General features: G+C 46.9%; 1 protein-coding gene across 1 annotated transcript in view; it reads left to right on the forward strand.

Moving 5' to 3' along the window:
* Positions 1-1390: 1390 nt before the first annotated feature.
* LOC144125364 (uncharacterized) overlaps positions 1391-25193 on the forward strand; it is a 226084-nt gene continuing 202281 nt past the window's right edge. The window contains exon 1 of the mRNA XM_077658677.1: positions 1391-3255. Within this exon, the coding sequence (XP_077514803.1) occupies positions 1947-3255 (1309 nt within the window). The 5' untranslated portion in view covers positions 1391-1946. The remainder of the gene's footprint in view (positions 3256-25193) is intronic.

The raw sequence follows: 25193 nt of genomic DNA on the forward strand, positions 1-25193 counted from the left end.
GTCGCGCTCACGTATTCTAAGTGTATATGTTCTTATTTTTTGAAGTTTGAGTCAAAATTAACATCTTCCACAGGTTAATGAACTGACTGTTTTGTAAGTAGTCCTTGTATATAGTTTGCTAAAGCATACAAAACTAGAATTGACAGTGGCCTTGAAAAGCGTTGAAAAGAATCTCATAGTCAGCGAACTCCATGTTTTGAAAGACAAGAGGTTTCTGCTTATCGATGCTAGTGACCATCGCACTTTGGACTTATATTTCGTTTACTGTAGTGCCAGAACTAAATTTGAAGCTTTCTCTGGCAACAGATGCTCTTGTTAACGCTTTATATTTGTCTGGTGACTTCCCTACAGCGATTTCTCACGAGTATCAAAATAAACTTGGAACTGAAATATAGCCTACATCCTCATCAATGTTTCATTATTATTATGTTAGCGCAGTTTCAAATGGTCCTTGTTGATGCCCACGAAGCAAGGTAGTTGGGATATTTAAAGAAAGGAAACATCGGCGGAATCCATAAAATCCTGTAGTGTGCACAAGAAAAATATCGCAAAGGAATGAAGCTTCAGCTTCACAATACTGCTCGCATTACATCGCGTGCTGCCCGAAGCTCACATATGCTAGAGCACCCATGAGTACACGTCGTCGAAGGTTGGGCGTAGTGCCGTGGTGACAGGAACACAATGTGACACGCTGAACCGAAGCACAAATCTGTGGTATTCCGTCCCCACACACTCCCGAAAAGGAAGCCACTGACAGATTGCGTTCAAAAACATGTGGACCAGCTACACGGCTTGGCACGGTTTCCACGACATCTTTTAAATAAAACCAAATGGGACCAGCTGTCGAAGACACGTGTCCGTGCCAAGCCTCGCGTCTCCTTTGGTTGGGTGTCCTCTTCTTCTTGGCAGCGAGCGACGTTTGCGACTTCTTTCCTCGGGCACCACCGGTGAAGGTATCTTTCCTCTTCCTACCTGCCTCGGCCCACGAGTGGCCTCGCTGCACTAAGAGAGGCGTCAGTCACCCGAGCTTCGGTGCCCAGTCGTCTTTCGTCCGCCGCCATCCTCCCCCGGCGAGCCTAATGGACTCCGTCCAAACCTCTCTGCCAACCGCGGAGGACGAGGAGGCCAGGCGCCAGTTGTTCGCGCAGGAAAGGGGAATGGGGAGACAGGGAGAGAGAGGAGGCACAGCCGCTGGCCACTGTGCCCGGGGGAGAGCGGAAGGAAGTTAGGGAGGCGCGTTGCCTCCTCCTTTGGCGCTTCGCGCTGCGCAGGCAAGCGGCCAAGCAGGCGGCGGCGTCGAGATGGAGGCCGGGGGAGAGGGAAGCGAGGGATGCTGAGAGGCGAGCGAGCCAGCAGCGGCGCAGCGCGCGACGCCCCGCGATCGCGATCCAGTCGATGATTTCTGCCGAGCTGGGCTGAGCCGGCTCACCGCGACCGATCCCCCTCCTCCCACAAGATTCGAAACGAAGAAAAGGTTAGTCCTGCCTCGACCGGAGAGAAGCGCAATAGCGCGACGCCTCTGCCTCATCGGGTCCAAGTGGTGATGTGCCGTGAGTCCGGGAGGCGACGACGAGGGATGTGAAAGGGCGCCTTCGCTACGGAGCAGCGCTGCAGCCGCGGCGCCGGGTGGGCCAGCGCTGAACACCTGTTGGTTTGAACGGGCGCCGCGGACGCCGCCGTGGGCTGCGCAGCGCCTACCGCGCGACCGGCTCGTTCCCGTGCGTGACCGGGGGCATGGCTCGCCGTCGGCGTGCCAGCGGCAGCGGTGGCGGCGCGAGGTGAATGCGGCGGTGGTGGTCGCCCGTCGGCGCTCGCATGAGTCGGCGCCGCCGCTGCTCGGCGGCGAGGAAGAAGCGCAGGCGGGCCCCCGGGCGGGCCCCGTGGCGAGCATGGGCCGCACGCTGCTCTATCCGACCTAGGCTCGGCGCGAGCGGCTCGCGGCAAGCATGAAGAAGATGGGGCTCCGCTCCGGCGGCGCCCGCTGCGTGGAGCCTGGCGGGCGCATCGTCAAGTACACGCCTTGCTCGAGGCAGGACATGCGCCTCAACGACGACCTGGACGAGATCGCGGTCGTCAGCAACGCGGCCCCCGAGAACGTCAAGTACGGCGCCGGCGGCGGCTCGCTCACGACCAACGGACCCAGGGTGGTGCCGGGAATCATCACCTCCGCTGGCGGTGAGCGCCTCGAACGCCGCTCGTCGCCCCTGTACACGGGCCGCTCCTCGGAGAACATCAAGTCGGCCTCGTCGCGCCAGTCGTTGCTCGAGACCGTCGCGGGAAAGCTGCAACACCGCGGATCGGTTTCAGCCGCCGCCGCCGACGGCGTCCGGTCCCGCCCGAGCCTGGCCTTCATCAACCGCGCGCACGTCAGCTCCGACCTGGAGATCCCGCGCAAGACGCGCGAGCTGCGCCGCCGGGAAATCAAGCGCGAGTTCGAGAAGTGGGACGCGACGGGAGGGGGCGGCGCGGGGGACCGCGCACGCTGCAAGTGGACCTTCGTGTTCGACCCCTCGGGGCGCCTCTGCTACTACTGGTCCATGGTGGTGAGCGTGGCGTTCCTCTACAACTTCTGGGTCATCATCTACCGCTTCTCCTTCTGCGAGATCAGCGCCTCCAGCATATTCGTGTGGTTCGCGCTCGACTACCTCGCCGACTTCCTTTACGTGCTGGACATCCTTTTCCACTTTCGGACGGGCTTCCTTGAAGAAGGCGTCTTGCAGACCGACTCGGAGAAGCTGCGCGCGCATTACATGAACTCGACCATGTTCTACATCGACGCGCTGTGCCTACTGCCGCTCGACTTCCTGTATCTCTCCATCGGCTTCAACTCGATCCTGCGCTGCTTCCGGCTGGTCAAGATCTACCGCTTCTGGGCCTTCCTGGACCGCACCGAACGGCACACCAACTACCCGAACGTGTTCCGCGCCGTGAACCTGACGCACTACGTGCTGGTGATCTTCCACTGGAACGCCTGCCTCTCACACATCATCTCCACCACGGACGGCTTCGGCTCGGCCGGCTGGTTTCGCAGCAGCTCGTGCGAGGCGAGCGACGTGCTGTGCGAATACCTGCACGCCTTCTACTGGAGTACGCTGGCACTGACCACCATCGGAGACCTGCCGCGGCCGCGGACCAAGGGAGAGTACCTGTTCCTCGTCGTGCAGATTGTGCTCGGTTTGTTTCTCTTCGCGGCTGTCTTGGGCCACGTGGCCAATATTGTGACCAACGTCAGCGCGGCCAGGAAAGAGTTCCAAGGTGAGTGACTCTTTGCAGGCACTGGCTGTCCGCATCTCTGTCCTTACTTAACACCCACCCCCCCTTTTTTTTCTTTGCATTTATACTCGAAATGTCTGCACGAGAGAAGAAAGGTTCTGCACCACTTGTAAGATATGTGGGCAGCTGAAAACAACAGCGGTTCTGAGCGTGCATCGCTCTACAACGCTCGAAGCCACGCTGCGTCATCAAGTGCCTCGGGGTATTGATACTCCGCGATATTTTTCTCGGTTTGACAACTCTCGCTTAGCTTCAACTGTATCATTTTATCTTGTTATCACTTCTTTGCCTTCCAGCCTTCGCTTACATGGGTAGAGGACATATGCCTGAGCAAGGCGAACGGGATACCAACCAAGGAGTGGATCTGTCCCCTTCTCCAACTTTCCATTTCGATGTCGTCAGAAAAAGGCGTGTGATAATGTATTGTGCCCAAACTCGACGAATTCCGCCTTAACCTGATACTTAGAGGTGAATTTTCGATACCTATAGAGGACTACTTATAACACAGAACGCATTCCAATGCCGTAATGGAAAAACCTTAAGTTAGCTTCGCAACTTCTCACAGTTAGTTTCAGCATGTGCTTTTGGTTTTTGTGTGCAACTTGTCGAGCTCTACACCGATTAGAGCACAGTGTGTGAGCACTTCAGGAATGAAAGCAACGGGCAGGAGGAGGAGGAGGGAGAGGAGGAAAGGCAGGGAGATTTAAGAGCGGTTACTGCAGCTAGTGCGTGTTAAGAGTGGTTGTTGTGCCATGCTCATGAAGACATGGTCAGTCGTACCTGCGGTTTACATCTTGTTTAGCGGCGTTTTAGACGATTTCTGTAGGATCAGGTTTCTGTAGAAAGACCACATTTGAACGGCTGCGTGAAGGGTGCTACATCATGTGCTTTCTTTTTTGTACAATATCTCAGCTGGCATATTCAGTTCAGTTAGTTTTGTTTTCCACAAATCCAGAATAGATTCATTGTGGAAAGGTTACAGAGCCAAAGGGCCATCAGTTGTTCGTAAACCGGACACATACGCACAGACACTCCTCTGAAAGCGCAGCATTTTTTATAGTACTAATTTACTCGATTCTCATGTTCCTGACGAAGTGTTGAAGGCTGAATTCCTGGGAAGGAGGGCGCTCACAGTTTTGTTTGGAATAATTGTTCGCTTAATTGATATAAATAGAGAAAGCACATACACTACAATAGACCTTCCTTCTCTGAGTACGTCATTAAGTGCACACTTCAAATATAATGAACCAATTAGCCCGTGAAAAGGTCTCACCTCAATGTAGTCCTCTTGATAATAATAGCAAAGTTTTCTGTGAGAAAGAAAGGCGCGAAAAGTTAGTGCGGCGGTGTAGAGAAGATTGCTAACTATACTATACAACCGCCGAAGCAAACTCTTCCCAACGCGTTCGCGCCTAACCGACGCTGCTATTTTCCCGGGCCCCTAGCAAACACGTACACTTTTTCAGGCACAGCGTCCGCTTCCGAGTGTTATTGAGCTGCGTAACCGGTCAACTTCTCTACTCGTCGGCTAATAGTTACAGTGCCTCCCCATCTATTTAGTTAAGAAGACCTGGCTAATTGCATGCGACGTAGGCTTAGATTGTACGTGTTTCCTTGGTTCGTCGTTTTGTTGTGCGGTAAATTACCGGCAGTTCAAAGGACTAGGTTTACTGAAACTGCCACAGAGTAATTCACTGTGATCTCTCGCAAGGCTTTCACTCCGTGGGGACAGTGGTCGAGTGGTCGTGCGTGATGCTGCATACTGTAATTAGCGTGTCCATTTGCTAGGGGCTCCATAAATTTGGACAATGGCGGAGCAACATTGCGTTTTCGCTCACTTGGAACTACTAATACAGCCGGTCTGTTAAAAAGACCAGTTCGCGACTGTTTAGCCCGAAATACACTAAACATCAGTAGATGGAGGTTTTTAATGCAGAAATGCATTATAGGGCCTTCGCGTCACATTTATACCGACTTTTGCCTCTAAAATTTCCGGCTTTAAAACATACTCTATATTCATGCCCACGTAGAGATAACATTGCTACAAAACCCCGTAAATGGAAGGATTTTATTTTATCCACACGTGCTGGGGTATATAGAGTATGACGAAGAAAAAGAAGTAGACGAAGAAGAAAAAAAAAGGAAGACTCGGTATAATACACGAGCTTCTATGGGCACTCGACGGGAATGCACTTCTACAGAACTTACACCCAACTTGTTTTACATGCGTAACTGTATACAACTCTTATTTTTTCGGCTTGTTTGTTGTTGCGCGAAAAATGAAGCGCACGTCGTTCGTAGTGACCGTAAACACGAACAATGACGTCGGTCACACTTATTCGTGTTTACGGTCTCCGCACGAAAGTGCCCAGCGCTCGCTCGGATTCTGCGAGGAAACAGTAAGCCTTCTTTCTGCGAATGCGAAAATACCGCGGGTTCGCGGAACGCGCGCAACATGAGACATGGACTTCGTCTCTCTTCGATTGAACACTGCCGGCGGAAAAGTACTCGGCCAGACGAGGCAGTTTTTCGGGCGGCGTAAGACACCTATATGGCTTTCAGGGATTCGGCTGAGTTTCATGTAACTGAATATTTTGTTTCTCCACGATACAAAAGAAATTGAACAAACCCCCTGTTTGCAGCGTTTGGCATTTCAGGGATGCCTACCAATGAAGTTGAAACCGCCGGTGGTTTGTTGAAGACGAGGGGGGCTGCTCTGTGTGGGATGTCTTTAGGGCTGAATTAGAGTCACTAAATCTCTAGGCTGAATCTTTGGAGATTCAGGTAGCAGATGGGCTCTTCTTGTCATGCGTTTAGTGCTGCTTGAGTGGCACTCAGAATGGACTTCGTAAGCACTCAGGCCGGCGCAGAAAGAAACGAACTAAAAATGAAAAAAACAATCCTACAATGATTACAGGATAGGGCATGGGAAAAAGAGGATTGTGCTACTTACCTTCCTTTTTTTAGATAAGTATTAACATACGTCGCTGCCACTCCATGTGATTCTAGATATTGTTACAAGGTGAAGTGAAAACTGACCGCGTAATTGGTCGAAGGTTATAATTTGTGCTTCGTTGGTAACTTCTGCAGGAAGAGATGTGGCATCTCTTCTGGACCCGCGACATGCCGTTTGCACTCCGTGTACTGATTGGTGCACGGAGATTGTATACAAAGCTTGATGTAAACATCTTCTTAGCAAGCAACTCTTTCTGGTCAAAATGTTTGGCTTCATTGTGAGCAAGCTGGGTGAATAAAAAAGGGGGTCGAGAAGGCGTGCCTTTTAGCCAGCGTCCAGCAATTCTTCTTGTCCCATCTTCTGACAGATGTTAACGGGAAAAGAGGCGGACATTAGTTGGATACAAAGTTGTTTGCTGTCTGTAACCCTTGAAGGTCGTTCGAGATCTACAATTAGGTCTTTCCCAATGCTCGAGCCAGTTAAACTAAAGGGGCAAAATGCTAACTTTTTCTTATAAGGATATGCCGATTTTTCTAATTGTATCGGCACTAATAAAATTTTGATACTGGCTTTGGAATGTGGCCAGATTAGCAAGGACAATGTAATAGCTTGTTCTGTTAGCTTACTTCATAATGTTCGATGTGCGCGGGAATATGCATGTTTGTAAGCCGCAACAGTGAAAACTTAAATCGATGCAGGCAGCTTATTACACTAATTGCATCCTGTCTTTCCATTTCGTCTTTATTGCAGTTCAAAGCAAGAGCTCTATTTTAAGCGAGCTGAATGCAAGAAGGAAATAACTCGTTAGCTCTACGCGGCAGCGCCGGGGTCTTTTGAAACTGTTCCACTGTTTGTGAAGCTTCTGTGTCGCAATGCAACTTCGTTTGTGAATGCACAGCCTTTTAGACAGGTCGACACGACTCACATATTCATGGAACCGGGCGAAATTCAGATATACCATAATTATTTGGTGCACTGTGGAACAATGAACAAACTTCCTGCGAGCACATAGCAGTTGCGCCTTAAGTAGAATTCATTGCATTTTTTGGGGCAAAACAAAAAATTATTAGGCTATATTGCACCTCTTCATGCCGCTGTCTATTAACAAGCTCTTTTCTTCGTGACATTGCTAGCACAATTGTTTCTTCCTACATGCGAAGGCTGCGCTATTGGACAACTGGCAAGAGGGAGCCGCTCTTCTTCTCGTGGCCGGTTATGTTCCCACAGAAACTTTGGGAAAGACTTAGTGACCATGCAGAAACTGTACCACAGTCCATCGGCACCAGTGCGCTAGTGTCTTGACGCGCTGTGACAGCTGGAGCTGTCCGACTTCTGTGATCCATCGCCCCGGGGCACGCTTCACGTAAGGGTGAGATGTCCCTGCCGACGTAGATACGCATATCCTCGCCTGCCGTCGATCTGGACATGCCTACCGCAGAATGGGATCGAGTATTGCAACGCATCGGTGGAGCCGTTCCACCGCTACGACGCCGACGTAGGCGCGCGCTCTTTTGTATGTGGCCCACGCCGGATCCGTTGTTCTAGCCGACAGATGTCCGCGAAAAGACGATGGAGCACGATCGCTCCACGTGGCACGACTGCCTCCGAAATAGACGTTGATCTCTCCTGACGGTTGCATCGCACCTTCACGCCTGCCCGTCATTGGCGATTTTTATCCTCTGTCTTTTGACCCGCTGACCATAATTTGGATGCGATGTCCGTATTGTCATCATCATCATCTTCTCCTTCTCTCTTTTTTTTTATATCGATGGTGTTGGAAGAGACATTCATTAGCGTAAATTGTGACGGCGTCATATGTCGTCATTCAAAACGCGCTGTTCAAGTGGGCTTTTCGATGAAGTGACACTTGTGGGGGTGTGGTCCGGGTAGGCTTAGAACTGGCAGTTTCAAGCGAATCTTCCAACTCGCAAAACACGGGACAAGAGAAAGTGCATAAATGATGACGCTGCGTCGTGTACAGTCGCGAGTAAAAAAGATTAGAGCAATGACGTCACCGGAGCGGCGAAAATCGCATCGTGCGGCTGGCTGGGTGCCGTGCTTTGCGAACACACCTGGAACTTTTGTTATCGTCGTGTTCGTAATCGCAGCGCCGAGCTTTGCTATCTGCCGCTCTGGTGGGATGTCACTAGTGCTATCTTTTTTACTCGCGACTGTACTTCACTTGTTGCCCTGTTGTTGAAGCTGGCTGTTTCAGTTCAAATGAAAAGACTTGCTTAGTAACAGCCTTTTTTTGGGAGCGGCCAGTGTCAGGAAAGGGCGAGGAGCGGTTGAGCTAGCGATTTCGATTTTTCGCTAATCAGGGTGTTTTTTAATTGCTCACCTCATCATAACTACGCGGAAAGACTTTAAGCCGACTACAAGTATGCTTAATCTCGAGCAATGCCCGTATGCTTTGTCGTTCGAAGTGTTTTCATACTGAGCATTTGATTTTCTACCTGCCTTCTTTGTGCCATGTTTTTATATTAGAATAGGCGTGATTTCCACCCGGGGAATTTTTTTTTTGTGCTGCGCAGGTCACTTAGGTGTTATTAAGGTAGCACAAGTGCCACATAGGGCTGACACCAAATATTTTAATTTTGTTTGCTTCAGCAACATTGAGAAGGAACAGAAAGTTGAAGCATCGTGAAGTGGGGGTGATGGGGAACATGACGCATGAGCAAAATAACTGGTGCTGCTCATCGGGAAAAGCACCAAGCCTCGTTACCTTGTCAGCAGTCTCGAGAACAAAATCAGCACGGCACGGGCCACTTCATATTGAATGCTTGGTTGAAACAGTGAAACTCCGTTTCAATTCCGACACGGACGACTGGCCATCGCGGAAACGAGAAGCGAGATCTTTTGCAGTGCGGTACAGATGAGGTGCACATGCGATAGCTGGCGTGTCGCCCGCTTTCCTTAGTTCCAATTCCCAGAGAGATGCGAAGTTACTAAGCTAGTTTCGTTGTACTTCGACTTGGTAAGCCATCTCCGCTATTGGCCGTAACATGCGGTAAAGTAACGTTTCACACAGCTTACCAACCACAAGGAGCTCGCAACACCTAACCGTCACGATGCTAGAAAGTCGCGTGCACAAACCAACTAAAGTTCCTTGGAGAGGAAATTTAGATCAACCAACGTGATGACATTTTGCCACTATCGCAAGACGTGTTGTCCCGCTCACCCGCGGCACTCTCGTGGAGTCCTAGCCAATGGACACGCAACACCAAGGCGTTTGTATAGTTGGTGGTAGAAGCTGATGGGTGACAACGCGATTTTCGCAAAGCACATTGACAGCAGCTGTTAGTCTGTAATAAAATGTGAGACTAAACAAAATCATTAAACTCGGCCGGTTCTCTACAGCTTGGGTGAAGTTATAGAATACAGGATAATTCTACCCGTTGTTAGAATGTCACCATCAGGTTTCTATCCCCCCTGCATCGCACTTATGAGATGGCAGTAGATTTTAAATAAACTTAGTTTCCTCTCTTTTGTCGAAGCAAAGTTACCTAATTACTTGGAAGGCGAAAGCGGTATTGCATAATTAAATTAAATGAGTAAGCTTCCTCTTCCTGCTAACGCTACTAATTCTGCGGCGCTAGATTAAACGAAACAAAAAATGGGCGCGTCCTTAAGAAAGAAATCAGTATCAAAAAGAAAAAAGAGAATAATGGCCAGTCATGCATTAGCTTTTTAGGTGCGGCGGCGCTAAATAAAAAAAGCACGGAAAGAAAGACGAATTGCTGCGAAGAAAATGGAAGGAAAGAAACAAGCATGGAGAAATGAATTGCTGGAGGAATGGAACGCTGGCCCAAGCATGAAGCGAGAACTCAGCCGGCGCTTGCTGCGTCAGCGAAAGTCTGGAGGAGTTTCTGCTCCCAGGTTCTCAATCCACGGACGTAAACTCACTCGTTCACGGTGCTGGAAAAGCGATAATAACACGCTTACCTCTGAAAGTGCGCAGGAGGGTGTGATTAAAATTTAATTATAGTCGTCTTCGAGTACACCGGACTAAATCACAACTGGGTGCACATAGCTGGGATCAGCTTTTCTTTAGCCGCCATCTTGGAGCGTGGAACGGTAACTGCAGATTGGTCGAGCAACTAAAATTTTCCTATTTTGTGTCAGTCTGGGTTGAAGGAAACTGTTAACGTTTTTCATTTAAGACTGCTGGTGTGTCATATTTCTACACGAAACACACGAAATGGCATATGCACTTGTACAGCAACATGCATATGTGGGCATAAAATCAAGTGAAACCCAGCAAACAACAAGAATTTAGATAAGTCACAATATTGAAGAGCCTTCTGCTCCCACTTTTCTAGAACCTTTTCTTTCGGTTACTGTTTTTAAAAAAATAGAGAAATTCTGATTCTAAGCACGCCTCAACTTCTAGCACACCTCCTTATTCACCCCGCTTTCAACTGCACCTCATGAAAACCGAGGGTATGTTATTAGGAAAATAAACCAAAAAAAAAATTACGCTCCGCGTTGGTAATTGCAAGGCTAGCTTGACCACAGGGAGCTCATATTTTTCTTATGATATCTTTCGATTTGTTTACTCATGTTTTTATTATCCAAATTAAGCTCGAGAGCCCAGGGAGATGGCGCAAAAGTAGATTAGAAAACAAGACTTGTGCAGAAGTACATGTCTACAAAACAAATTAACAAACCAGCTGACGTAAACGAATTAGCTTATGAGAGAAAGTGTTTTTCATCCTCTGTGCATACCGAAGAGGGCGCTCCGATTTACTGCTCCAGTCGAGTGCAGTTAAAGGAAAGAAAGAAAACTTAAACAGGTTTGTTCTCGAAAAATACGGTTACGAAGAAAGTGAGCGAGAATCACGGTTTAACAATTACTATATAAGAGAGTAACTTGTGAATTAGAAATGGCTGCAAGCTTTCGATAAATAAACGATGGAAAAAATTGAGACCGAAGAATTTTCATGGTTATTGCAATGTCTTCACGCATTTGCTTTCATAAATCATGAAATTAAATTCTCCTAGAACGAACTGTGAACGTATAAAGCGCACAGCTTTTACTTGTCGTGTTTTGAGTGCGTCAATGTTTGAGTTCATATGAGGATGACAGACAACACACGAATATACTAGTTTGAGTTCTACTAAAAATGCATACGTTGTCTGCTTCAGATGAGTGCGGGGAAGCTTTAAAGGACGCTGAGGAGAAATTGAAGTTGGCTTGTATCGATAGAATTCCAGCTCCTGATCACAAGAACGCCACTCTTACTGAAAACACAGCGTTTTTAAGGTAGAAAATAGTAAGAACCAAAATACTGGTATTGCCGCTACAGGCCAATCTTGCAAACGCAAGCGTGTTGACGTCATAGGACAAGGGGCGCCACCTTGGAGGAATTTTCCTTCCTACATGGAGCCACGAATCTCTGAGGCTGACAAAGGAAGGTTGCGCGGTTCAGTATTGAAGTATGTTTTGTTTTGAAACCGATAGTGCGCTTTTAAAACACAAGGAAGAGAAACAAAAGACAACCGGAAAGTTGGAAGCAAAGAAAACCGTCACTTGGCGACGCCATATGCGGCCAGGAGAGTTTCGATTTGTTATGGCGCTTCGCGTCTATGAGCTTTTCGTGCCCCGTGGTTTTGTTTTTGACGCGCCTCGATTTACAAACGCCGAACAGCAGAGGAACTCCAAGTGCCACTTCAAGTGCTAATTGAACTTTGAATGAGCCTGTTAAGTCTGGTCAGATGATCGCCACGGTCGATGAAAAACTATGATGGCACGATGGTCAGGGATCACACAAGGCAGTTAGCAGTATAAAGAGCACTTGTATCTTCGTACGCTCGCGCGGCGAAACGTTCTCAGCTGTGCCAGTCAATTTCAATCCATTTAACGAAAATAGTTTATTAGGGACGGGAGACAAGATACAAGGCAGTTAAGAAAAAAGATTTGGAACCTGCAGAGACCGTGACTCCGCTCTCATCCAACTCGTTTGTTTGTGGCTCCAGTCAATAGGTTCGGCAGTTGGGCGGAGCTGTTCTCTTCTAGCTCTCGGCTAATTTAATCCATTCACAGTACACATCTGAAGGTACATGCAAGTGGGCGAGAGAGCCCGATCCAGTGGACCCCGTACCTCCGGGAATGCGCGGAACCCGGTGAAGCGTCGTGCGTCGGCTTTACTTTTAAGCGGCCAACTTTAAACGCGAGAGCCCTTGAGCACCCATCCGTTTTTTGTGGCAAAAAAAAATAAATAACCTGGCCCTTGCAATCGTGGGAAACCTTCTCGACGCCGCCTGCTGCACCGTGCAACACCGCCGTTCAAGGAATCACAATCCATTCGCCCCAAAGCCTCGGCCAGCCTCCGATGGGCACGACGCGCCGACCTTGTCCTCGCCCCTCGCGGCTCCCCGCACTGGGGTTATGATATTTAATTTGCAACGGCTGCTCGCGGCGGAAGAGGGAAACGACCGGCCGGCGCGCCTAACCTAACCGTGCTCCCTCAAAAGCATCGCGCGCTCTGTGGGGCTGAGGTCGCTGAAATGCAGGCCGGACTTTTTGCGAGAACTTCGTCGTCGGGTTCGGGAACGGGATCCACCGTAACGCTGGCAAGACGCCGGTGCAAACGTAAACGAAGCGATGGTAGCGACCCCCGATAGATGCCTTCAACGTGCGGCGGCGGTAGCTTTCATTTCGGCTGCTACTAGAGCACACCGCTAGCAGCCAGAAATCACGGAGTATGCGTTTAAGTCCTCTTCACGTCACTCCGTCCTGTGACGTCATAAGAGGGCGCCGAGTTTGAATCGGAGAGCGGGAAAAACTTTTTCAACTTTGAATCCAATTTTCTTTGAAATAAATGCATCTTGCGCTCCCGGACAAGCATCAACAAAGCCATGAAATGCCGAACTATCAGATTTTGCTAACAAAAAAAAAAATTGATAGAGTTCTCCTCACGGTCCCTTTAAGTTTTGACAACAAAGCTTGTAAAACTTCGTACAAATATTTTTCGTGATTGTTACTTATATTTTTATATATTATAATTTTAATGTACTTGTGAGGTTTTACTTCTGTTCCGGGAGCGACGATAAAGCAAGCGAAAAAAATAAGCGTTCGTTTTTTTAGTGATTCCAGAAGTTAAGCTTTATGCCCAATTGAAGTGGCAATTTAACTAGATCCATGATATTCCTTTGAAAAAGTGGAAAAAGTAGTGTTCCTAGTGCACTACCCAGAAGCGACCAGAACCGCATCAGAGTGGAAAAAGTGCATCAGCCCTTACGTACTGCTTGCGGCCGCTTAAGTACTCGAAACCCTAAAAAGATGTAACTTACCGGTCCAATAATGTCAAGTTTATGAGTTTACTGTGGGAAGTAAGACCCGAAGTACTCGTGCAGTCCAGAAGCATGTCAACATGAGAACTCTTACAAGAAACTCCAGAGAAAAGATAAAGTAAGTAAGATAATTGAGTAACTTTCGCAAAACTCTGAAACCACGCTAGAAAGGCGAATAAATTGATTATTTTTGAGGTCTTCTTGATGCTGGTTGCAAAATTATTTTACGAAGAAATATATAAGGAAATATCGGGTTGATAATTCAGCGCGGAAAGGAGATGTCTCTGGCTAGATACAGTCGGAAGCGAAAATTTACAGGATCCATGAACTCGGAAACTAATTTGTTGTGGCGCTGCCAGTCGGTGCTATTTGATATGGAAAAGCAGGTTCCTTTGTAAATGTATTTCAGGCGATTGGCTTCCACTAGGGCTAAGAAATAATTTTTTTTACTCACATCAGCTACTTCCAAACTTTTGATGCCATCTGTACCGAGACAACGTCTACGTCATTTATACGTTACCAGGCATGGTGCCCCATCTGTAAACATCAGAAGTGCCAAGCCTTCTTCAAGCAGCAAGGATGCGTTACGTACTTTACGGCGACAGCTGTATGTGATACGTTGAGCGAAATAATGTCGTCGTCGTCGGTGTCCTCCACACTCATCCGTCCTCCTGTCTTCCTTCTCTCCCTGGATACCTCTCTTACCCATTTCCCTCACGGCGCCTGTAGCGCAGGCAGCCCGGTTGAATGAGTGACCAGGCATGTCACAGGTTTTCTCCCTTATGCTCCATGCTCTATTCCCTGCACCACCCACCCACATCCTATAACTGTTTACTCTACCCGGCTGCTGGATCACTCGCAGCAAAAAGCATTCGCTATATAGCATATCCTTGAGGCCCGTGCGAGTGAAGAGACATAAACGCAACACACATTCCACACCCCTACCCAGAGCTCCTAATATTTCTGACTGGCATCGCCGTATCGCACCACCCATGCAGTTGCTGAAATTCGCATTACCATAAATGGCAAACACGTGGTGAATTTTTTTTGTCACTTTCATTCTACTGCAAGTGGCTTCGGTACGAGATCAATCGACCCCTTACCAGCGAGGTTTCGCCAATGCTCGCCACGCAGAGAAGCAGGGCGGTGAGACTTGGCTTATTTTTCACGCTTCGCATAATTCGGGCGATTTGGCGGTATGGCGGGGCCGAAGCCAGCCAAGCAAGCAAACAAGCGAACGGCACAAAATTGCTCGCACTCCACCGCGAAGCACGAACCCGAAGTGCAAGCCTGGGAACGGGCGCACCTGCCCTGCCCGCGCCGCTCGTTTAATGCGAAGGGTCGAACCGCTCGCCAGAGGAAAGCGCCGAAGCAAAGGAACGAACGCTTGACTAATTGCTTCGAACGCAGTTGAATGGGTCGCGGTCCTCTGGTCGGTTCATTGTAAAGGTAGCTGCGGATCTAGCGTAAAAAAAAAGCTGAAATAAAATTCAGAAAAAGAGAGAGCAAGTGAAAATAAGCAGAAATAAATAAAGAGAGAACGAAGAAAGAAAATAAAAAAGGAAGGGAATTCGAGAGTATAGAGAGCGGGGTTATGCACCGTGCGACCCACGCAATACGTTCTTGCCCCACCTTTTACAGGCCTCTACGCACAGGTCGTCTAGACTCTGGGCTTTTGACGCGAGCCATCAATCTTCGTGTATGTTTATTGTTTTCGTTTCCATCATCGTCATTATCCACCGTACTCTTCCACTGTGTTTTCCTTGGCCCCTATGCTCATTAGCTAGCCCGATGCCTCACTAAGTGAAGAAAACTGTAAGGTTCCCTTCAGAAACTTTTCTCTATATATAAATTGCCTTCCAGCACCGAGCTTTATCCTTCAGTTTTGACGACAAAATTGGCATTTTTTTCCAACCTCACTGGGTCCGATGGAAGAAAGGGAAGAGAAGTATAATTCTGACTTCATCACGGTAGTTTATCTGTACGACATGCAGTCGGCGGCCCGATGGTGCGCAGAAAACAGTGCTTTTTCTTCAAACTGCCAAAACATTTTAGAGCTTATTAGTTCTGAGTATAAACGCACGCGCTGTGATACTTGAAAAAAAGAAAAGAAAACAAAGGATTGTGGTTATGACTAAAAACCACTAGCCACATGAGGGCTAAAGATCTAGAAACGAGCGAATTTTCACCCTGGCTTCTGGTTTTTAATGATAATCTGCGAAGAATAACTCTCCCTCTGTTTTTAAAAGCGCCAATCAATCAATCAATCAATCGCTTATTAGCCAAATTAGTTAGACAGTAATTAATAAGCGAGTCAAGTAATCAATCAAATCGAGTAAATGTTAGCACATCAGGTCTTCACTAGTCTGCTTGCAAAGTGCTGGCGCTTCGCTTGCAGAAGAACAGAGGCGCGCACTTCGCTTCGACGACGGCAGATTGCACCACGCCGAACCGGGTGCTGACATCACGGAGCCATTTACCGCTAGTTGTCGGCTTCACTGGAGTGTTGCCATCAGTACCCTGAACGTAGCGTGCCGCAGGAATGCATGCGATGCGCCCAAGAAACTGCTGTAAGTAGAATACACAAAAAACGTATGCTTTGAAAGAGAGAAATCCCGCAAGCAAAACTGGAGTCAATCTAAATTGATAGATTATCTGACAGGATAACAGATGCGCTCCCCTTGCGAAGCACTTCGGCTGTATAAAATGATGTAGACATTAAAGGGGGGGGGGGGGGCAGCAGACATTTCGCGCGCGTTTCCGCGTAAGAGATAATGACGCAACAAACATAGCGAGAGAATTTCTATTTATTTGGAATCGCTTCTAATAAATTCCACGACGTCGGCTTTCGAGTATCGCGCGAGACTGCATTTTCCGGCGATCGGACGCACACAGCAGCTTTCCTTTTGCTAGCTTCTTTGCAAGACATACTTCTTAGCCATGACGTAAGCTTCAACAAGGTTTTTCCGCTTGTTTTCAGATGGCTAACTGAGTACCGACGTAGCGTCGACGTCATGTACACGTCATGAATTCGTTACCCCTGTGAAGGAGAATTGCGTTGCATTATCGGGGGTTTATTTGACACGTAACACATAAATCTGCGCTCAGAAGACGCCTTCATAATCCTAAAACCTCCGTCACACTCGTGGAATAAGGAGCTCAGGAGTGGATGACGTCGTTTCTTTCAGAAATGAGGAAATGTGAGCGAAACATTTTTACTGCTGAGCGCATTAAGGTGATATTCACGAGTTCCTGCATCTAAAGCGTGCGTCCGAAAATTCCTATAAGAAGCCTGAGAGTGAATCACTTACTGTGCAGATTTAGTTTGAACACCGCTTGTTCGCATCGCGTGATATATGTAGAGAAATACCTTCTGGCTTATTGTTTCTTTTTTTTCGCTTAGAAGCAAAAAATGAACAGACTGCTGATGAGTAGGCCAACCTGTACATAAAATTCCGCTTTCGGTATGTTGCCTTGCCAAAAAACTATGCTCTCATTAAGCTCTTGGATTTAAGTGCGTCTAAAGATGCCAACTTTGAACATTACGCAGGAGTAGTTCCAAACTGGCCGCGTTCATTTGTGCTCTTATTATATCTGCTTGCGGTTAGGAGACACAGTTCTCGTAGGCGATATGTCTTATCAAAAGCAAGCTCCATAAATAAAAACAAAAAAAGAGGGGAGGACAGGAGACTGGTCTTCAATTAAGCAGAAATGTAAAGGAAGCAATGGGCCAACATTCGCATTATAATGTTCGAAATGAGATACCATGCTTGACGGCATTGAAAATGATTCGGAAATTACTGACAGGGCAAGTAAAGCTTTGCTTTCTTCACCACATACTCTAAACTGTCTTTTTATTTATAGTATTTATGACCAAGAAGAGTACTTGATATAAATTTCGTTCACCTTTATTATGATAGCTTCAGCGGGGTAGATATTTTTGCGTTGAAATAAAAACGAGCAAAGTGAAAAAGGTGTTAGCGCCTTCAAGGTCAATTAAAATACAAATCAAAAAGATGAAAGAATGCGAGCAGGCAAGGAAAATCAAGATCGCATAATTTTGATTTTTACTACCGCGCATTACCTGCTTCAAACTAAATTGGCAATACGTTAAAGTGCACCAGTAGCGTTCGCATTCTTCAGAGGCATATTTATTTTTTTTAAAGGGAATATTAATGTGAACGACAATGCTTGTAGCGCCGAGTGGCCGTTTCTCGCGACTACTTGCCCTGTTAGGCACAGCACGGAGGAGTGCCTTGCTTTTGGAGGCTAGGTGAAGTTGTTAAGACAGGATATAAATTCTTGCCGAAATGAGAGCAATACTGCAATGACAAAAAAAATTCCTAGTCGCTCGAAAAGGCCAAAAGAAACTGAACTAAAGACTGCATAACTAGACAGTGCTAGTTTCCTCGAGATGATTGCGACAGACAGTTCTAAGTTATTTGCATATGACGGAAAAATAAACAGGAAAGCTCGGGCCCATTCATTTTATTTCAATCTTCGCGACGAGAATGTTACCACTCCCGTTAGTTCGTTCGGGACATAGCTGGCGCTAGTGCAGATTTATTTACTTTTATATCGATTTCTACTCGAAGAAAACGTGTAAATAATGTAAGGCGCTGATAAAGAGACTCGGGATTCTAGAAGGACGGTCAATCTTTTAAGCAAATGAAAAGGAAGGACAGGTTTTAATCTGTTTGCAGAACAGGGTGAAACGCGAGCGATTAGAGACTGCTCTCGAGAAATTTGAGAAGTCCAGAGAGAGATCTTGGGCCGAGCTCCTTGCAGACACATTCCTGATCGGAGAGCGGCTGGCCTCTCGAGAAGAGCCCTTTTCGGATCACTGCTGAAAAGACGATCCCAGTGCAAGGCTCGCATTACGGATATTGAGCGAACCCTGCCGCGCGCTGTACCGTGCCCCTCTGTTCCGTGCTCCGGTTTTTGCTTATTTGCTTCTGTGCTATTTCAATCATTCCTTTTTTTTGTGCATAGTTGCAAACGAGAAATGGAACACTCTCGCCTTACTTCTTGTTTTGCCAGACGCTTGCCATCATTTGCATGCCGGAGGTAATGCTTTTGTGGAATAGAGTTTGTAGCAGCCGGTAATAAGGACTGACCAATGATAATGTGCGCGAAAGCAGAGCATCGCCAAACAATCCTGCTTTTCTTATAGATAATCATTTGTATTCACTTAACAGTAATAATAGTAACGCGGCAACAAGAGGGTGCACGGGAACTGACGGTAGTGCATACTTTCACGCTTAAACTAGTCGACTGACGAAGGCCGCAGTTCTGCACTATACCTTGTAGTACGTTATACCCTACGTCATCTAACATTTGTTTGTTAGCACTGTTTGTGTAATTGAAGCTGAATGTATTACTCTCTTCAGATAAAGAACCTTGTTTATGTTCTCTTGGGTAGAAGTATCTCCCGCTATGCTAAATATATATCTAGTTTTTTTTTCACATATAAATCTTCCATCGATGCGCGCAGCATGTTCAGCCTCGCAAGCATGGCAAGAATGTTAGCATGAGAAATTTAACGGTGTGAGTGTTAAAGCCTCCTGGAAGTTGACCTTGTGTCACATGATACTACACCGTCATCTTTCGTCAATTGCAACAACAAGCAGAAATCTGGAAAAGTGCACACACCTGTTGTATTTGACTTTGGGGGCGATAAGACCTAGCGCAAGAGGGTTAAAATGATTAATACCGCTATTCCAATTCACATCACCTCACTTCCTTTCCTTGCTCGCTAGCTGGTCCCGATAAAGTACCCAACTGTCCAAGATAAATTTCTTTGTAGGAAAAGTAGCTAAAAGACAAAAAAAAAACGTGGCCACGTAGGGTGACAGAGTGCGGTGACAAGATGGGGCAACGAGTCGAAATTTCCTCCGAAGCTCCACGCTGTTAATTTTCTCTTCCACCGACCTCTTCAAGTGTGTGTGTAGGAAATCTGTTTTCCGCGTCACCTCTGCGCCACTTTCCTGCCAATCGAGTGAGCTTACGTGTTTTCAATTGTCGCGATTGGGGCCTCGCGAGCGATGGCTTCACCGCTTCGGGTCAAAGCCGAGCGCTTCGAGAGCCGGCGGCCGCTTCACCTCTTATCTCTGCCGGTGCGGTGCGCTTGCTTTTCTTGTTTTTTCCCCCTCCCTGTTGAGCAGCGGCCTATGCCGATGGATCTTTGATCTGGGCACTCGAAGCGCGCGTCTGTCCGTTCACCACTGCCGCGTCTGCAGCTCTGGCTCTAGCCAGTCGAATCTCGCAGTTAGTTCGTTCTTTCGCTCTAGTCTCCTTTTTGGGCTTCTTTTCTCATACTTTTCTTACCCTATCAGCGACCCCGCTGTGATGTGTTGCGGGAACGTGAAAGTTCTCCGGTTGGCATCACGCTTCGGCGCCCGAAGAGCTTTTTTTCTTCTCGTTTTTCCGGCTTGTATAGGTCGCTTTCCGAGGAAAGGGGTAAGCTCTGCGAAATGGGGTGGTTTTTGACACGCGGAGTCGATTTCAATATTTCTATATATAATTTTTGAAGCTGTTGCTCGTAAAGACAGAAGTTTTGATAAATAACACTTAGTAGAAACGGAGAGTGCATTGTCATGAAGAAACGCGCGCTGGGAAAAGGTAGTAACACCATGATACTGACACGAACTTTAGTGCGAGCATCAATTTCACAAAATAGAGATACGAACACAGACGAAGGTAAGTTTTCATATCGACGGGTTGCCTTTTCTTGGATATGCTACATTTCGTTCGCTTTGTGCAGCAGTTCGTGCTTCGTGGTTTTTACTCCTAGAGTTTAGGCTTTGAAATTGTCTAAATTTATTTCTCCTTGTTTACTTCCTCAAGTGGTTTGCAACACTAGCAGCAGTCTATGGTCTTCGGTTCTGCAGTATTTACAAGAATAGCGTGAATTTAATTAGCGCCTATTATTTATGTACCATCGGAGCTCTTTAAATAGTCATTAGAAACATTATCTTCTCGACGCGATTTCAGAATCTTTTTTTTTTGTTAGTTGGATGGTTCATTCCTATTTCTTGTTTTAACTTCCTTAACTTTTTCGTTATTTCTCATTTACTACCCAAAACTCTGCATCTGCACTGAAGGTTGAACTGTGAATTTCTATCACAAAAAAAACAAACATATATATGCTCTCTGTAAACTGCATCCTCTCAGTGATATTCATTTTTACTTCCTGTGATTATGCTAGGTTTACACTTATCAAGCGTTTGATGCGAGATCAAAATGTGTTGGCGCCCCTTATACCCACAGGCATATTTTCTTCCTCTTTAATAAGAAGGGAGGCACACGCGTCACTGACAAACTGCACAGTTTTTTTTAAAACCAAATACTGAAAGTTGAAATTCTAAAAAAAAGCAGTTTAATTGCCCGTCTGATTTAAAATTTCAGCACAAGCATCCTTTATTAAACCTACGCAATTCTGGTTAGTTTTTTTTTTCTCGACACTCACTTTTTTTTTTCGATCGAGTCACGAACGCTGCTTTTGGGAACGGTAATAAGCAAGGAGCAGGCAACAATGGTACCCTGAACCAGAGATAATTTTGGACCCTCCACACTTCCAGGGCAAGATTGGTATTCTGCTTTTGACTGGCCGCGTTATAGGAAGAGGCCAGTTTCCGTACTTAAGTTTCTGATTAGGAAAAAAGAAGAAGTGGTCGCCCACGTTTTAGATTGCACGATAGTCCGGCGCTGAAAAGAATAGACTCTTTTGTCAAAGGCTTAAGAGATTGAAAGCACCACAACCGTGCATTTCTTTCGCAGTTGCTACCTCAAGAAAATGAGTTCCTGGCTTTCAGGACAGCCTGAGCGACCACGAATTTGATAACATTGTATCGCGCTGGAACAGATCAAAATGTATTCGCATGATGAAATTCTAATTTTTAAGCCTCAGTCTTCATTTTCTGCTGTAACTGTCGTCAGCTGAAATGAGAGGTTAGAGCAACATCCCAGTTTATCTATTATTTTCCGCAATTCATTGAATGATGATGTAATAATTAAAAAAAATTAATGATTGCAGCTCTGGAAAATCTGTACTAAGCCTTAAACTGAATTATTGGAAGAAGGCTTTTCTGTGCACACTTATTATCGCGCAGACATTCGGCACTGAAAGGTTAATCTTTGGGCTATGATGATCACAGTCAAACTGATTTACAAAATAATTATGTCAACCGTTCTGTACTGCGTCTGGTTGTGAATAAAATTGTCGAGGCGACTTGGAGGGTAAGAAAAAAGAGGAGGGGGTTGTTCACTGCGTGCATCCTGCGATCATTGTTTCCTATGCAATGTTGTCTTCTGTGGTGTGCCTGACACAAAAAGAAGTGATAGCGTAGGCGATGGTTTTTCCTAATGGAAAGCAAGCATCATACTTTAGGCAACTTCTGCGCTCTTTTGGTCCCTCTAAAGTGCCTTTGGCCTTTCAGTGACTGTAGCTTACCGAAAGTGCTGGATGACAATCTCGTTCTGGCAGCGCTGGCGCTTCCTCAGTCGGCATTGTATACGTGTTCGACACTCCCTTCGAATAGCATCATGCCTGCAATGCCTCGCATCTATGACGCTGTTTTCAGTCTTGTCAGTGAAAAGACAGGAACCAGTGAATTACAGTCTCAAAACACTGCACGCTTATCTGCCTTGGAAACAGTCAAATGTCCATGCAATACCGTAACGCAAAACGTTAAGAATGTTCCCGGCAGAAGAATGAGAAAAATGCAGTCGTCTGCCAGCTGTACAGTATACCGCATCAGGCGATGCCACGTTGCTCCACTCGAAAAGCCTTTAACGCATCTCACCAACGCCTGCGTCATTGAAGTCCTTCAGCTTTATTTTGGACAGTTTTGGACAACGGTAAAAAATATGACGAATGTAATGAATCTGGGCTTTTGCGGCACAAGGCGACTAATGACGAAATTGTCTCACAAATAAGGCGTTCATATCCATGCAGGCTATCAATTAATTTAAACCAACAACAGCTTATTTCTAATTTACAGTTTCCTGCCTTGTGTGATGCACATGCATGTAATTCCGTTCGTGCGGTTCCCGTTTCTTCCTTATTTCACTGCTACTCTCTTGAAATGTTTGCATGTTATACCTTTTAATGTAAACACCGTGAAGTCGTTCGTAAACATAGTTATTAACCTCACGGACTGAACTCTATTCTTAAATTTTTTTTGTTATTTCCTTTGTTGTCGTTACAGTGACTTGTTCTTCCCCTCCCGATTTGTTCAACACCCATGGCCTGCTGTATTATTAAACAAAACAAATAATATGATGTGTGAAAAAAAAATAAAAGAACCTCTTCGCGTTATGTCCTTAATTACCGCACAGCCAATAAAACCTCGCCACAAATACAACCTGCGGCTGCGTTAAGCGGTCGCGTTCTGCGCAGTTGCGGCGAGATTCAAGTGCCCCTCGAGAGGGACGGAGGAGCAGTCTGGGAGGGGATGGTGTGCTATGCAGAATGATAGTAGTCTATGACCCACTCTTTTCCTCTCGGCTTACCGCGAGCCTCTCACATTTCTGCGGGGCGCGCGCGCGCCGTAAACTGAGCTGGCTGGCGCGTTTATCCATCGCGCCATTTTCCTGCGCGCCATACTCCGCTTGTCCTGCTTTCCCTCTCCATCCTCCCTTTCCTCTTTCCCTCGGTGCTGACGCTGGCGGCTCCTGTGATGCTTCTGCGAAGCGGCTGCATGCGCCCAGTTCGTGCTCCTAATTAATGCGCCGCGTGCGTGACAGGCCGCCCGTAGAAACGGAATGCCTCCGCTGTAGCCCGCGCTGCGCTTACCCTCGCGCTATCTGGCACCGCGAGGCGGCGCGGCGGCCGGAGACGTTGGATTCTTGGCGACTTGGCTGTCGCGTTTCTTTTCTTTTTTTGTTTTGTTTATCGTGCCGTGTCAGTGTATACAGTGACGACCAGTGGGGTGGAGCTGTCGTCAGTCACATGCGCGCGGCAATTCGAAAAGTCATTCGATACGGATAATGGGAGGGCTTTTTCACAAGTTTTGCCCGACTAGAGGTGCATCGACGCTCGCGGCAGAAACTGCATCGCATGCGGTAGTGGTTTCGTCGCGTGTTGTGGTTAGAAGCAGCCGCTCATTTTGACGCTCCGAAAGCAAACCGTCGGGGCGCTAAGCGACAGTAACGAAAAAGGCCAAATCTGAGCTCGAAGTGGGGTTTTAAATTTAAGAGTGAGAAGGCAGGATTCGTTTACGACGTAAAAGTTGAACACTTCAGCTCTTCAGCTCTTCAGCTTCAGTTCAGCTCTCAGCGCAAATCATGCCTTGTCAACGAGCCCCCTATCCTACAGTCCTCCCGTTTCCCGTCAATTAAAGGCTTCAATTGATGCGAATTGGCTCGAAGCCTGCGTGCAGATCGCGGTAGATGACTCTCGGATGGGTACCCCGCACAGTAGTCACATCAACTAGAGGTTTAATTTTTAAAGCCACCTTCGTCATGTTGGTGCTATGCTTAGGCAACAAAACCATTTCATGAATAACGAAGAAGACATGTTGCTAGATTCTTTTTGCGGTGAAATATTTAGCTGGCGAATAAGACATTTCCAGACTGCATACAAGAAACAGAAAAAAAGAACACAAAGGGATAGAACTATGAAAAGAGAGATACGGGCACGCAAGCGTCTCCCGAAACCTGTTCAGGGTTCTTTTCTCGCATTGCCGCTGCAAAGACGCCTCTTCCACGTCACTGTGCGGTGCTTCATGAAATACCTGGGACGATAGCTGTCCGAGTCATCCCTTCTTGTGCTCGACGGGGTGTGGAAGCCAGGCACAAAAGCGCACGGGATCGGCGGAAGATCGCCACTTTTGGGAACCGCAATGCGAAAAGCCATGTCTGCGGGCCGAAATGGTTTCCATTAATACCAAACCTTCGTCTGACGAGCCAATCAATTTCTTGCTGTTGTCGCCGTGATCTGTGAACGTTTTCTTGCTTCTTTTTTTTACATTTTGTCCCGCTCTTTCTTTCCCGTTTTTGCGCTGCCTTGTTTCGTTGATGAGGCAGCGGTACCGGCCGTGGAAAGAATGGAGGCGGCGACGAGATAGATGATGTGGAAACAAAAAAAGAAATCCCCAAAAACTGGAATTAACAAACGCCAACCTAAAATAAATAGCAGCGCCTTTTTCTTTTATTTTTAACTTTTTTAAAGTTGGGAGTGCAACCGTAAGGATAAAAAGAATGTTCGACCCGAAGCTCGTTTTGATATAGAAGGTACTCTTTTCGCCTGCAGATACTTAAGTTCGTGTTCTGTTCTATACGCCACGTCTCCTTTGCTTTTTCGTTACGGGCTTTTCATTTTTTAATTTCACGATTTAGGTTGCAGAGGCGAATGTTCTCAAGCAGAAATATATTCTCACATCTTGTGACCTCCATTCATGCAACTCGAAATCTCCACAAATACTTCTTACACATGTTTTTTTTTTCACGTGGAACTGATTCCTTGAGGCAAACTAATGAGACAGCGGAAGACTGCAAATTTCAAATTCTTCAAAAGAGAGCGTGGCAGTACTTGCGTAAAATTGCAAGTCTCTGTTTGCCAACGAAATAGGGAACGAAGTGATTGCACAGCGAACTCTAGACGCGCTGAAGGTGAAACGAGGAAGGAAAGCGATAGAGCTAACTGGTGAAAAAAAAAAAAACTGAT

Source organism: Amblyomma americanum, chromosome 3 (genome assembly GCF_052857255.1).
Source record: "Amblyomma americanum isolate KBUSLIRL-KWMA chromosome 3, ASM5285725v1, whole genome shotgun sequence".
NCBI lineage: Eukaryota > Metazoa > Arthropoda > Arachnida > Ixodida > Ixodidae > Amblyomma > Amblyomma americanum.